The sequence below is a fragment of the Rattus rattus genome, chromosome 1, assembly GCF_011064425.1.
Source record: "Rattus rattus isolate New Zealand chromosome 1, Rrattus_CSIRO_v1, whole genome shotgun sequence".
Classification (NCBI taxonomy): domain Eukaryota; kingdom Metazoa; phylum Chordata; class Mammalia; order Rodentia; family Muridae; genus Rattus; species Rattus rattus.
Window position 1 is genome coordinate 186,798,556 of NC_046154.1, and position 16,002 is coordinate 186,814,557.

The 16,002-nt window shown below is 41.5% G+C and overlaps 1 protein-coding gene across 2 annotated transcripts in view; it reads right to left on the minus strand.

The window, feature by feature from the left end:
• Syt1 (synaptotagmin 1) overlaps positions 1-16,002 on the minus strand; it is a 340,885-nt gene that overhangs the window by 86,195 nt on the left and 238,688 nt on the right. For both annotated transcript variants that reach the window (XM_032912229.1, XM_032912219.1), the window contains exon 7: positions 3,206-3,323. In XM_032912229.1, coding sequence (XP_032768120.1) covers positions 3,206-3,323 — 118 coding nt within the window. The remainder of the gene's footprint in view (positions 1-3,205; positions 3,324-16,002) is intronic.

A 16,002-nucleotide genomic window follows, 5' to 3' on the forward strand; every position in this document is an offset into this window, starting at 1 on the left:
GATCCGTTGCTAATTTTGAACTCACTCTGCGCCTGTAGAAAACCTGGCCTCCTGATGACCGGAACTGATCTGTCTATCAAATCCTGTGAGGTGCCTCCCCCACACCCCTCTTCACAGCAAATCAAGCAGCTGGGTAGATGATCTATTGATTTCACATTTTCCAGCTTTGATAAAGTTACTAATTGAAACAGTCACAGTGATGATATTTGGTAAGTACTTTAACTCTCGATTTTTTTTTCTAACAATATTCTCACTAATGGAGTCTGCTTAGCACTTCTACTTTGTCCACAGAGCTTAGAAGACAGAAATCATCTGTCCAATGTCAATATGTGTGGCTTTCTGCTAGAGCCCTTACAGAGCCCCAGCTCTAGGACCTCAGCACAAGTCCGATTGTCAGTAGTGGCAGAGTGTGGTTTCGACTCTGGCGGAAGAGCCAGCTTTGATTCCAGTTAACCAGCCATTTCTGGCAAATGTAGTTTGGCATTCGAATCACTTGGAAGGAGATCTTATGTAGTTGTGGTCTCTTTGTACATAGGCCCTCTCACTCTGAAGCAACTCAGAGTACTTGAAGTTGCTTTAGTGGTAAGTAGGTTAAGCAAATTTGAAATGCAAGACTTGTTTTTCAGGCCACAGCTCCTTGGTAAATAATTCATTATTCATTCCGTGGCTGTGAGCAGTGCCACCCCATTGTGGGAGACATAAATACAGAGCAGTCTAGTGAGAAAGAAGTCTGGTGTTGGAGGACTGTGAACAAGCTGCTAGTGGCACTTTGTAAAGACAAAGGTTGGTTTTGCTGGATGGATCAGAAAAGGCATTCCTACAGCAGTCCTACCAGGGTGAACCTTCTGGCTCCCCACCTGAACCCTTGGCTTGGGCCCCCACCTCTGCCCTATTGTCACTAGGAATGTCACTCACTCATGCCATCTTTCCTGATCTCATTAAAAAAAAAAACCACAAAAACAAAAAACATCCTTAACATGGCTTCCCCAACTTCCTTGTTTCATTTTTACCTTCGGTTTATGGCACCTCAGGGCACTGTGCACTTTATTAATTTCTTGGCTCATTTTCTGTCTCCTTACATTAAAGTGAAAACTGCAGGGTCTCTGGACTGTCTTATCCGAGATTGTGAACCCAGTGCTCGGGTAGAGTCACCGTCCACATTGGTGGAGTAACTGGAAGGAATCCGACTTCAGCTGGGCCTGAAGGATGAGGAGGACTTTGCTAGACATTGTGAAAATGGAGAGGATTCCAGATGAAGAGAACTGTGTGAGAACAGAAACAGCATGTTCCCTGGTTTGTTGAGTGTGCCGGTCCATTGGCTAAAATGAGATGCAGAACAGCATAGCTAGAAAGTGTCTACATTAGGTGATTAGTGTAATTATGATTTAATTCTACAGGCAGCAGGAAGCCCTTAAAATTAGGCTTTGTTAATGATTATAATCATTCCAGGTAATTCGAATGTGGGCGTGGATCTAGGTTCTGTGGGTTCTGAAGCTACTATAATTTTTCTGCCTTTCTTTAGGAAAAAGAAAATTGACAAACTGATGGGTGCTGAACTAGATCTGACCTTTGGGTGTACCTCTTTTATGCCACAATGCTAAGCCACTGTGACAGGCTGGGAGTCGTCCTTGGTGCTCCTCTTTGCTTGGGTTCCTAGCAGTGAGCTCACGTACATGCCTGTGACTGTAAGCACACAGATGGGTCCTGCTAGATGTTTCCATTCTCACATCCTAAAGACCAGAAGGGATGGCTGGGGTGGAGGTCAGACAGAAAGGGACAACAGTCCTGGAGAAGGGCGAGCTGAAGCATCTGTCCATGTTGGTGGGAAGTCCTCCGTAAGCCCCAGAAGAAGGCCGAACAAGGTGGCTTGAAGGTGATGTGGAAATCAGTTAGGCGGGGCACTAGGGCAGCCTTGAACAGAGGTAGCAAGGAGACAACTCTCATGGATGTCTGAGTGCTCGGGCAAATATGAGGCTACAAATGCACTCCTAATGGGACATGGCCACTTAGCCAAAGAGAGAGAAGTCAGGTCTCTTAAGTCTCCTCAGGATACTAATTTGAGATCTGGAAGTAAACTATAACTATATTTAATACTTTCCTGTACATTTGTTTTACAAATAAGCACACAAAATATTTTATATGTATTTTAGGAGGAACTATGCTTATTGCTTTAAAGGTTCAAATTCATACCGTTAGAAATGAAGCAAGACTAAATAGGGTCCTAGTGACAATGACAGGTTCTTCAAGTTCCCCATTGATACAGAGAAATGAGTGTAGATAGCATCAGATTTGACTGGTAAATCACTGGGTAGAATTTAGCTTCAACAAGTTTTAGCTGTTTTCCTTCACAGTATAAACTCACTGTGCTGCTTAAAATGTTTCTTTTTTTTTTTTAATCAGAAAAATCACAAACTAAAGAGTCCTGTCTTCTGAAATTCCATAGCTAGAAACGAGGACAGCTGTTATCTGTTTGTGCTAACCTGTGGCATGTCAGGAGAGCCCCTCACACCTTAATGATTCACTGGGACATTAAAATTCTAATTGATTTAACCACACAGAGGAGGGAAAAATATGCTCAGACCTGGAAGCAATGAGTCCTTGAGCTGACTTTGCCTTGTGGAGGAGTTCCCGTTACTCACCGTATGTCCTGCTTGGGTTACACAGAACTTTCAACCCCAAAGCCTCCCCTCTTCCACCCAGTCTTAAGCTGTAGGATTAAAAGAATCATATGAACTGTTCCTGGCTTTCTTCTTAGACAATGTCAGTTGTATAGATTTGAAATGCTGTCTTTTATAAAAGCATTATAAAAAATCCTGTCAGGTTAGCAAATACCTAATTAATAAATCCCAGGTAAAATAGAAATTTTAATAGTGAGGGTGAATTTAAAAAATCCTCAAAACTATAATTTGTCACAGGCATTGCCTTTCAAGTAAGAAGCCAAAATTTTAGCTTTCAATGACATAGAAATGACAGCTGATACTTTGGCTATGGAGAAGGAAAATAGATTTCATCTTCTTTGCCAATTTCAATAAACTGAGAGTGGCTTCCTGGGGTCCTGCGTTGGCTGAATTCTGACACTGCTTCCAGCTCCGTGGGAAAGAGAGCTGCGATCAATTAAGGAGTGGGGAGTCGCAGCATGAGTGCTACACATTCGGCACCCACAGTGAAACAACGCTTCCACAGTCAATAGCCACTGTGCACTCACCAGATAAGCCACCCACATCCATCTTCTTCAGGTTCTTGGCTTCCAGAATGACAACAGTCAGTTTGCCGGCAGTAGGGACGTAGCGGAGGGAGAAGCAGATGTCACCCAGTTTCTCTTGCTATGAAAACCAATACAGAGATATTAGTGAGTTTGGTCTCAGACACTGTGATTTCCTCAAGAGGATGGTTATGACAATTAGAGTCTGAAGACTTCAAAGTCCATGGGCATTTTTATAGTGGCCATTTCATATGATACCAGCCTTCTCTTTTTGAAGATTATCTACTCAGCTTTGGGGAAAAAAAGACCATTTACACTTTAATATCCAGTAGAATATGTCTATAATTCTGGAAATGAGACCAAGATGACTGCCTTTGAGATGGCACTGAGGAATACTGCAAAACTCTCTGGAAATCCCCTTGCTTTATTAAAGAGCATTATATGGTTAACTCATTTTTTTTTTATTAGAATCAACCCATCTCAGTGTTTGTCTTTTCCCCTTTCAAATAAGATTATATCTAAAGCCTATGTTAGGGACTTGGGAAGAAAGACATCTTTGTTCAGCTAAATTCTATTTATTGTTGAAGAATTCTTAAATTCACATCACATAAATGCACTCAAGTGCGAGTTTTTGTGTGTTTTGGTTTTATTCAAGTCAAGGCAGTCTTCCTTTTGTCTTTATCCTTAAACTTATAAAAATCCAGTAGCAGGCTAGAAAACTGTAACATTGTCCCACAGTGCACATCCTCCAAGCTCCTCATGGAGTTTTAAAGGACATCCAGCAATTCTGTAAGCAGGTGACTCAGAATAACTTATCCAGCTCAGAAAAGGATGATGGCATATAAAATGATCCTTTCCCAGAGAGGACTCATGTTTATCATCTTCTCTTAAGTGGGATGTTGGGAGGTTTTAGGATTACTTACTACTTTTTACTCCAGCTAACAACCATGAGGTTCAATGTGTCTATAATTTGTGTGTGTGTGTGTGTGTGTGTGTGTGTAGGAGTGCTTGCGAGCACACATGTGTGGATAAGAGGTGGGAGAGAATAAAAAGAATTAAAGATATTGTACCTACCTCCTGAGATGGGAAAGGCTCCTGACAGCCATCTGACCTAAAGAATTAACTGTATGGCCCACTAGAGTTTGTTTCTTAATGGTTTTCTTCCCGAAATCTAAGTTTAATTCTGAAGAGGGAAATACTTGTGTCAGACTTCTTAGAAAGACCTGTTAGAGTATATGGAAACTACTGATACCCTAAAAGTCTTCTCATCTTGGCCTCTTCTTGGATCTGTATTTGGCCCTATTTGTAGCTAGACATAAGTACTAAACGAGCCAATTTCCAGCGTGTAAATACCAACCTTGATATAATGGAAAAAAGCATTTTCAACAAATGGTGCTGGTTCAGCTGGAGGTCAGCATGTAGAAGAATACAAATGGATCATTCTTATCTCCTTTTACAAAGCTAAAGTTCAAGTGGATCAAGGACCTCCACATAAAACCAGACAAGCACACTAACAAGAAAAAATGGGGAAGAGCATCGAACACATGGGCACAGGGGAAAATTTCCTGAACTGAACACTAATGGCTTATGCTCTAAGAGCAAGAATCGACAAATGGGACCTCATAAAATTGCAAAGCTTCTGTAAGGCAAAGGACACTGTCATTAGGACAAAATGACAACCAACAGAATGGGAAAAGATGTTTACCAATCTTACATCTGATAGAGGACTAATATCCAATATATACAAAGAACTGGAAAATTAGACTCCAGAGAATCAAATAACCCTATTAAAAATGGGGTACAGGGTTGGGGATTTAGCTCAGTGATACAGTGCTTGCCTAGCAAGCATAAGGCCCTGGGTTTGGTCCTCTGCTCTGAAAAACAAAAACAAAAATGGGGTACAGAGCTAAATAAAGAATTCACAGCTGAGGAATATCGAATGGCTGAGAAACACCTAAAGAAATGTTGAACATCCTTAGTCATCAGGGAAATACAAATCAAAACAACTCTGAGATTTCACCTCACACCAGTCAGAATGGCTAAGATCAAAAACTCAGGTGACAGAAAATGCTGGTGAGGATGTGGAGAAAGAGGAACACGCCTCCATTGTTGGTGGGGTTGCAGACTGGTACAACCACTCTGGAAATCAGTCTGTCGGTTCCTCAGAAAATTGGATATAGTATGTGGGATGATCATACAGGTGAAGTGGATACCGGATAGAACAAGGCCTGATGAGAAGGAAGGATGGATGGGAGAAAAGTTTGAGGGTAGGGAAGAGACTGCAGAGTAGCCGTGGGACAACATGGAAGCGGATGTTAAGATCCCACACTGTACCTTTACAGGTTGTTATGAATGTTCTTAAGGGATGGATATGTACAGGGCTTTGTATGTTTAGGTGGGCAATTATATCTTATCAGTTGGATCAGAGGTTATTGGGTTGTAAGTTCTTTCTTGTGGAGAATGAATTTGGACGAGTATGTGGGACACTGTGGAATTAGGATGTATATTTCTGCCATGGTGGCAGCCTGCCTTGGGAACTGGATGGGTAGAGAGATTGTTGCCAGGCTCAAAGAGAGGCCTTCGGCAATGTGATATGGGATGGAGCAAAGTGGGTGAGAGGCTCTGCTGACTGAGATTAAGATATCTACAGATGTCTTGGGGCACTGTGTTGCTGGATCTAGCCGGGGAAAAAGACAGCACATTTTTTATAATTTTACAACAACAATAGCGCTACCTGAGGACCCAGCTATACCTCTCCTGGGCATATACCCCAAAAGATGCTCCAACATACAACAAAGACACGTGCTCCACTATGTTCATAGCAGCCTTATTTATAATAGCCAGAAGCTGGAAAGAACCCAGATGCCCTTCAACAGAGGAATGGATACAGAAAATGTGTTGCATTTACACAATGGAGTACTACACAGCTATCAAAAACAATGACTACATAAAATTCATAGGAAAACGGATGGAACTCAAAAATATCATCCTGAGTGAGGTAACCCAGTCACAAAAGAATACTCATGGTATGCACTCACTGACAAGTGGATATTAGCCCAAGATACAATCCGCAGACCACAGGAAGCTCAAGAAGGACGACCAAAGTGTAGATGCTCCCGTCCTTCTTAGAAGATGGAACAAAAATACTCATAGGAGAAAATATGGAGACGAAGTGTGGAGCAGAGACTGAAGGAAGGCAATCTAGAGACTGTCCCACCTGGGGATCCATCCTATATGCAGCCACCAAGACCAGACACCATTGCGGATGCCAAGAAGTGCATGCTGACAGGAGCCTAGTGTAGCTGTCTCCTGAGAGGCCCCGCCAGAGCCTGACCAACACGCAGTGCAGTGCAGAGCCAGAGGCAGATGCTCACAGCCAACCATTGAGCTGAGAACAGGGCCCCCAATGGAGGAGTTAGAGAAAGGACTAAAGGAGCTGAAGGGGATTGCAACCCCATATGAAAACAACAATATCGACCAACCAGAGCTCCCAGAGCTCCAGGGACTAAACCACCATCCCAAGAGTTCACAGGGATGGACCTATGGCTCCATCCGAAGAAGATGGCTTTGTCAGGCATCAGTGGGAGGAGAGGTGCCTGGACCTGTAAGGCTCGATGCCCCAGTGTAGGGAAATGCCAGGGCAGGGAGGTGAGAGGGAGTGGGTGGGGGCAGCATCCTCAAAGAAGCAAGGGGAGATAGGAGGTTTGTGAAGGGGAAACCAGGAAAGGGGATAATATTTGAAATGTAAATAAAAAATATCCAATAAAAGGAAAAAAATGTAAAAAAAGTAAGAAATGTAATTTCTTTTTTTTGTGACAGTACTTACTATATATATGTATTCATCTTTCAAAGAAGAAAGAGTATGGTTTTGTTTTGTATGTGAGTAGAGAGGGAGGGAGAGAGAGAAAACAGGGTCTGTCTTTCCATGCTTAACTAATGCTGTATTGAAAATGGCACCACATGTGTTTATGGCCCACTTTTTCTATTTGTGAAATCCCTGTAGTGTCTGCCGACATGCCTCTTGGTTGATGAGGACATTGCTTTCATATTCCTGTGTAGATGGTTTAATTCTCCCACTTGTCTATGCGAGATCCTTGCATGGGTATCACAATACCTCACCTCTGCAAAAAACATGAGTACAAAAACATTTTGGAAACATCCATGCTTTGCATCGCAGATGACAAAGCTCCCTGGGGCTAGTAGTGTTACTTGTATCAGAGCATGCTTAGTCACCCTGACGCTTAGTTGACATGTCTGAGTTATTAGAATATATTATTTTTCATACTCTGAAAATACAGAGTTGGAATTAGTATTTTAGAAATTAATACAAAAGAGAGCCAGAGTCTTCTAAATTTGGTGAGGGAAGAGAAATGTACATTGACAAAATTCCTCCTTGAAATGGTCATTTGGAAGCGGGCTCTATGTATAGGAATCTCTTTGTTATTAATGTTCGTCTCCTTGGTCAGCTCATCGTACTGCAGGCTAGACTACTCTCACTCCTTCACCAGGCGTGCCAGAGATGACTAAATCATAAATCTCTATATAGCTCATGACTGGGTTCTGGGAATAGCTCGGGGTGCTAAAATAAGCTCAGTTCTATATTTTTGTCTCACCCCAAATACCCATTTTTCTTTTCAATATTTATCCTTCCTCCAGTCTATAACTTCACAATTGCAGGTAACTTCAGAAACTTCAGACAGCTCATTAGCAATGTTTGGAGACAAGCATTCCGAATCAGAGGCTGGCCTCACACTGACTGCGGCTGATGACCTTGGACCTCTGACTCGGCTGCTCATCTGTCTGTCGTGAACTGAGGGCCACAGGCATGCAGCGCCACAGAAGCTCTCTGTTGTCTTAAGTGAAGAAATGCTTTGTCATTTTTCTTGCGGGATCATTTCATTCTTCAATCTTAAGACGCAGAGATTTTAGAAGATTCTAAAGATTCTATGCACTAGTTAGCTTCAAAAGAGAGCTCAGCATTCTGGATAATGGAGAAATGTGTGAGATTAACTGTGGTTTTAAGCCTTTGGGGTGGATGAAGAATGAGTCTGTGAAAGAGCACATGTAGATATTTTAGGGTACGGAGGACGAGAAGGACTTATTTTTAAAACTCTTTACAGATCTGCATTGAATTAATTTAGAGGCTTTAACATGGAAAAATTTTTTCATTTGCTCATAAAAATTATCAACCAGTATGGCAAATTAAGTATTATTTTTACATGAATGAACCGAAATGACTTTCCGAAGTTTTAATTACTTCTGATCAACAGCTGTTTTAAAGCTAGTCCCTCCCCTCCTCCCTCAACTTGTATAATTTCGGATGTCAAGATGGTGGGAAACTCTTGCCTGGGAGAGGGCAAGAAATATCACAGTTCTATGACCCCTGTCTCCATCTTAGATTCTTACGCCACATTAACAATTATAATTTTCTCAAGAGCACGTGAAGCAGGTGCTACCATGTCCATTTTATAAATAGATACTTGAGAACTCTGGGCAAGCGGGCTCAATGAGACACTGCAATAAGAGCATTTACACTGCCTGGGAACGATGTTAACTAATCATTCCACTGACCATTTACCTTATATTCCATTCTCACTTAGAACTTTCGACACTGCTGTTTAACATATGCCTTCTCTTTAACTGTGCCTTCTAAGACCTTTTCCTAGAGGCTACCTTCTCTGTTAGTCTCCTCTAACACCTAAGTCTTGACCTGCCCTTTTCTGTAGATGTGAATGTGTATCAGATTGAATCGTTCTCATTATTTTCAACTGGCCTTATAACCTGCCTTGACTAACGTCCACGAATGAGTACCTCCGGCATGAGCTACAGCGTGGCGTTTGCCACTCTCCTTACTACGTCTTCCGCCATCACAGCCCTCTGACTTCTTGCCCAGACTTCACATCCACCATTATTCAGCCCCCACTGCCTTTGAAATGAAACCCTCATGACGCCTCTGTCAGACTTTTGAAAAAGCCCAATGAAACAATTCCTTAGTGTTTTAGTCTCTACAAACCCCAGTGCAGATTGTTTATGGATGGCTAAGCTGGTGTTTAGAAGATTTAGTCCTATCTTTCTTACAGTCTGCAGCATGGTGTCCAACAGTTCTGCTTCCCCTCTTTTCTTATATGAGTTCAGTCCTGTGGACTCCTGAAGTGCAAGGACTAGAATTTCTATTACTCTCCCATGCCTTGCTCTAGGAATACGAGGGAGATCTTCTAAACTGTTGTGGGCTGCATGCATAGAAAGGAGAAGCTCACTGGTCTACTGCCTTGTAAACAGCACCGATGCTAGCATTCTATCAGCACTGCCTCTGGTTTAGTCAACAGGTGAGCTAACAGGTTTACTGGATGCCGCTCCTCTGTGCCGAGCAGGCGACTACTGCCACGCTAACTCTGCCATGAAGCTTCTGGAGGTGTAGCTCTTCCATCGATATTTTCAAGACCCTGCCGAGTAGCAGCTGACAGATGAATGCTTTTGCTGGTATGATTATCTCACGAAGGGGCCTCATTACTATTAGGGATTTCAGCTTTATGTATAATTTATTTTAGTGAATTGCCTTGATCACTAGGTGGAAGCTGCCAGTTAGTGTTAGAAAGTTCCAACTGTGAGATTCAGAGAAATTAACCTGCTCTTTTAAACTTCGGAGCTGACAATCAGAAGGTGCTTTTGTTCTGAGCAGCTTGATAATTCCACGATTTTTTTTTTAAAGCAGCCACCGAATAGAGCAGAGATAAATTAATGATTCTACGGACAACTACACAAATCCCTTCCTTTTTAAAAAGCATTGTAGATATTAAAACAAAGGTCATCTCCAATGGACAAAAAGGTTTGATTGCAAATGAAAGTTTTTCATAGGTCTTACAGGACTCACCGTCATTTTCTATGTAAGAAAAGGGTTTTTGCTTTGGTGGCCTTTGAAAATGGGCTAAGTTCTGGTACTTTTTTGGAAATAATTTGCCTTTGAATGCGTTTTTAAAAGGTATCAAAAATGACTCAGTGCTATGCCATTTTAAAAGGACAGTCTATTTATGTTAATTGCAAGATTTTTCTCTGTGTTCAATCGGCAATAGATACTCTGATGAGTGCCCCAAGGTTAGGAGTTTATTTAGAGGTGAGAAATAAATGGAGGTCTAATTGTTCAAAAATAGAAACAGACTATTTGCATATTCTTCATTTGTACAAGCATTAAAAATGTTCACATGGCACTACTTTTTTTTTTTTTTTTTGAGACAGGGTCTTTCTATGTAGCCCTGCCTGTCCTGGAACACTCTATGGAGATCACAGTGACTCTGAACTTACATAGAGATCCATTTGCCTCTAGCTCCCAAGTGCTGGGATTAAAGGCACGCACCCCCATGCCTGGCTGGTCTCCAAGGAAGGCCACTGGGATGGAATGATAGACAGTATTAGGTAATAACAGGTAATATGTTCCTTGGGCGATAGGACTTTTCAAGTTCCCTATGTGCCCACAACTATGCTCATAACCCCTGTAGACTCTGCCAAATCAGTATTAACAACGAATGGACCAGATGGTCACAGTGTGAGTGCTGTTAGGAAATGCTCTAGGCTACAAAGAGTAAATCTGTCCGAGTGTACAAATGTACACTACACTGCTTAGGTGACTGGGACAGTTTATGCCCTTGAACATTTGTGTGTGTGTGTGTGTGTGTGTGTGTGTGTGTGTGTGAAGATGCTGTATAAAACATTACTTTAAATGATTTCATTGATTCGGTTTTATCCAAAATAATCACTGAATCCTACCACAGGATTCTAAGCTGCAGTGTAGTCTCTGTGGTACCCAGATGAGTGACCAAGGTAATATTGACCCCAGTACAGGTGCAGCAGAAATGATGTGAGAAGGGAATCTTCAAACATTGAAACAGCCTCGAATCTAGTCATAGAGCTAAGGAGAAAAAGGTACTTTAATTAGAGATAACCCCCTGCCTCCACGTGTAATCATTACCAGTTTCTCAGAGTCATCTCAAATGCAGTTTTGCCAAAAGTGCCTGATGTCCGCATGTCATTTAAGACAGGTTTTCTTCTTCTAACCGGATCTGGAGGGTGTGTGGGAGACGGAACAGTGATGCATACAGCATCCAGGAAGAGCCTTCGCCTTCGCCTGCGCTGAGATAAAGGCGCAGAGGGAAGAGAGGCTCGGTGAACCCCATGCAGACAGCGAGCGCTTTAGACGCAGGGATACATGAACCATTTATCAGCTTAAAACACACCACTCTCCTTACAGTGTGAAACTCAAGTGATTTAATAAGAAGTGGACTTGTGCTTTGTGATATAATAGATTTTCAAAAATTTCCTCATATTTTGAGTAAGAGATAGAGGCAGTCCCATTAGAAATGATTAACAGCTAAAAAGTGGATATTTGGTGTGATTAAAAGAAGGATTTCAAAACCAGAAAGTGGCTATTAAAATTAAGTAATAGTTCAGCGAAGGGCACTGGAAGCAGCCCCGGCCAGCCATTGGAATTAGCTCAACGTGTACTTACTTAATGGGGTCCTTTGGTCAATGAATTATACAAAATCAATCAACAAAATAGCAAAATAATGCTTGATTCGGACATGTTCTCTGAAAAAATATGAAGCATTGGGAGGCCGGGGGTATCATTCAAAGCAGTGGGGGACAAAGGAAAAGACAATCTACTAAAACATACGTTGTCCCCAAATGATGTAATGCTAGTTAATACCTTGTATGCTAATTCAGAAAATGGAACATTAAAACAGGACCCAGGTAGATCAGGGGTGGTTTCGATGAGAAGGTGTTGAAGAGGCTGCTCAACTCTCCCGGTTCCACTTTCCTGGTCGCCATGCCAGGGTCTTAATTGCATAGCTGTGCAGTCACCTAGCAGAGCAAATGTGTCCCCATGATTTGGCTGTTTGTGCTTACCTATTACTATTAACTACCTGGTTTCCTCGCTACTGTATGGGGTGCTGAGCTAAGAAACGCACATTTTAAGTCACAAAGTTTGTGGAAACCGTTTAGATGGTATGAGAAACCAAAATGCATCCAGTTCATTCTTACTCTTAAACATCCATCTTAAAATGTCCTAATGCTGTGACCCTTTGATAGAGTTCCTCAGGTTGTGGTGACCCCCAGTGATAACATTATTTTATTGCTACTCTGTAACTGTTACAAATCGTAATGTAAATATCTGATATACAGGATATTTGATAGGTGCCCTCCCATGGGGGTGTGACCCACAGGTTGAGGACCACTATTAAAGACCCCCCTGTCTCTCATGTGTCTGAATTTCTCCATTATGGTGGTTACAGGTGACCCAAATATGAAAGGGAGGGCAATAAGAGATGCATCTTCATATTTATTCCTATTTCACACTTTCGTTTTATTGAAATGTTTGAAATAACACAGTATGAGGCACACCATAGTCTGTATACTATTTGTGTATAAATACAGAGATATTGGCCATATGTACACATATCAGGAGGCAAAAATACACGTTGGAATGTCTTCCTCAGCGTTAAAATGAGTCACAGGAGATTCCTCAGGCACTGAGGACTGGTGCGGGTGCTGTGGGTAGATGACTGGGTTCAGTTTGTACGGCTGCCACTTAACAAGTTTGCCACTGCTAAGCCTCGGGCAAATACTAACCCCTTTGTCCCTCAATTATACGTCAGATTTATTAGTCAGTATGCATAAAGGAGATAGAGGCCCATAAATAGGTGTGCTTGGGATTATAAAAACATCTCACTTCGACTACACTTTCCTTACAGCCAAATATATCAAAGGAATTAAATGGCAGTTGCTTCTGTGTATCCATGGTCTAGTGATTATTTTCTGCATCCTTTTATTGAAATTCCATCGCTCAGTTGCTTAGCTTTTCTACCTCTCCATCCTCTCATCCGTCATCACCTTTCTCACAGCTTAGTTCAAGCCCCACTTTTCTTCATAATCATTTAGAAAGATTGTTATTAATGGGCATTTCTAAGATTTTGAGATTTACGATGCAGGGGTGATTTCCACATTTATATCTGGACCCTCCATCTTTTGTCAGGCCTCAGACTCGTCTTTCCAACTGTCTACTTGCCCTGAACTTCTCCTGTACCTCTCAGGCTCAAATGTAAAACTCTGTATTTATGATCAGATAGTCTCAATTCTCCAGAGACCACCAAGAGTGGTTTGACCAAAGGATACCAGTATCTAACTCTAGCTGCCCCAGTTGGGAGAATGGACACTGCCATCTTCTTTTGCAGTCTGATCTGTTAACTTGCCATCTGCCTCCCTTTGGCCACTTATTTCAACATATCTCACTCATTGCCTTTAGACACATTTCTGGCATAGAACTGACAGAGTTACTTTTGACATTTACTTAAAATCCTTAAGTCTCCCATCTTCCTTGGAATGAAGACTCATGTTCTGACCATGTTACCCTATGCCCTAAGTTCTATTTCCTGGTTCCTCCTCAGTCTTGTCTTATACTACTTAAGCTCATCTCCATACTGCACAGGGAAAGTCTTGTTCATTACCCTAAGTATGCCCGCCACCTGCTTTCCCTCAGGCTTCACATGACTGGTACCTTGGCTTGGCACATTCTGCTCTCTCGCCAGGTTTTTGTTTTTGGGGTTTTTTTTTTGTTTTTTTGTTTTTTTTTTTTTGTTTTTTGTTTTTGAGTTAGACAAATTCACTCATCTTTCAGACCTCATTTCAAAATTCACTTACTTACCTAGCCCATTCACACTAAATCAGGCCATTCTTGGGTGCTTTTGAAATACTCTTAGGTTGTAATCAGTTTATCACAGATCACATTAGATTAGACCTTGCACTCATGGACATCTATAGAGTCTGTTTCTCTCTATATGCATTGAACCTATTTAGGGGATGGTTTGAGTGTATTGAGTGCACAGCTCTGGATAGATGGCCAGCTGTTCATCAAAGCCCATTCCCTTCGTGGGAACTCTGTAAAGGCCACACGTACAGCACATGATTTCCTTGAATTCAGATGTCACCTAGTGACTCGAATGTGAATGAGTGATGTGCATTGCCTATGGAACCTGTCTCCTAGAGTTCCTACCCATGATCTTCCCTGTGTGTGACCATGGCCTCTAAGTGGCCTTGGCAGCTCCATGCCGAAGACGGCAGAAGACGCAGAGCTAGGATTCCTGTTGAGTTAATAAAGCAGAGTTCAACTCCAACCTGAGAATGTTTATATCCTAGTGAGCATCATCATCATCATCATCATCAACAGAAACTGTACCTTTTCCTATATAATTACATTTAAGCATTTGGTTGTGGATTTGTAACTATTGCCTACCCTAAATAAAAAATTTTTTCTTGGCAGGCTCTTTTATAACCTTAGTTATCCTCAAACTCACTATATGGCTCATATCCTGACACAATACAAATAACTGAATGGGTTTTAACATTGTTTTCAGAAGTGCGATATTGAATGAATTTTAACATTGTTTTCAGAAGCGTGATTAGTGATCCATTTATGGGTTGTAGAAAATGAGGAAAACATGACCTTATTTCTGTCATTATTTCCTAAATGCTCATTGCATTCTCAGCTTATTAGTCACTGTGCAAAGTGTTAGGAACGAATTCTGATTAAGACTTGCCCCTGACTTGAAGAAGCCCGTCTTTGCTGGAGTGATCAAGCTTACAGCTAAAGAGTCAACAAGAATTATGAGTGCCTACGGAGAAACGTGCATTAGGAAGGGGCTCTATAGAGAAAACAGAGGCATTTTCTGTGTGCAGTCAAACAGATGTAATGGCACGTGAGGAGTAGAGGGTGTCGAGTCATAGAACCTTAGACGATTTCTTGTAGCACGGGGCATTAAACTACAGTTCAAATAGATAAAGCCAGTCTGCTGTGACACATTGCTGTGACAGTGCGGGGCAGGGTAGCTACACATGATAATGATGCAAATTTTTAAATGTTTGAGGAAATTTTTGAATGCTAGAAAGGAATGCTACAAGTGTTTTAGGAGATAGACATCTTTAACCTTATTTAATTATTTAAATATAATAAATGTATATATGTATTAAAATATCAAAGTATACCATAAATATATTAACTTTTATATTTTCAGGCACAGTAAACATCTATTCAATCATCTGTGCAGACAATGGACAATTATTTAGCTTTAAAAGAGGAAAATCTTACTGGGACAGAGATGAGCTTGAAGGACATAATATGAAGTGAAACAGGTCAGTCACAGGAAGAAAACACTGCGTGATCTCTCTAAATGAGTTGAACAAGAGGAGTATGGCGACCAGGATGAGGAAGAGAGAGTGGCTACGGGTCACAGAGTTCTATACCCATATACTTTTGGTGACCTGCTCTCCAGCATGGTGACTCAGTTAACAATAATATATCCTTAAAACTCACTGAGAGTCGATCCAAATAATCCTCACCACAAAAAGTCATAAATGCGTGGGCCCTTGGGCTAATTGGTCCCATTGAGATGTTTACATGTCTCATGGTGTCTGGTTGGGTGCTGTGTGTCATTTATATTTATTGAATTCTTCTCATTTACCCCTCAATAAAGCTAATAACAAGCTAAAAATTTAGAAAGTTAAAAGAAGATGCTCTGGTCTTATTGCAACTTGATATGCCAAGGCTGGGTGACATCCTCGTGGCTCCCCCCCTCCTCTGAGGAGAAAGAGGAGTGGATTTGGGGAGGAGTACTGGGAGGGGAAGTACTGGAGGGGGAAACTGTGGTTGGGATGTAAAGTAAATAACTGAGTTAATTTTTAAAACATTAAAAGAAAGAAGATTCATATTGTAGTGTGCGTGGGTACCTAACATTCAATCATCTACCCTCTTAGCT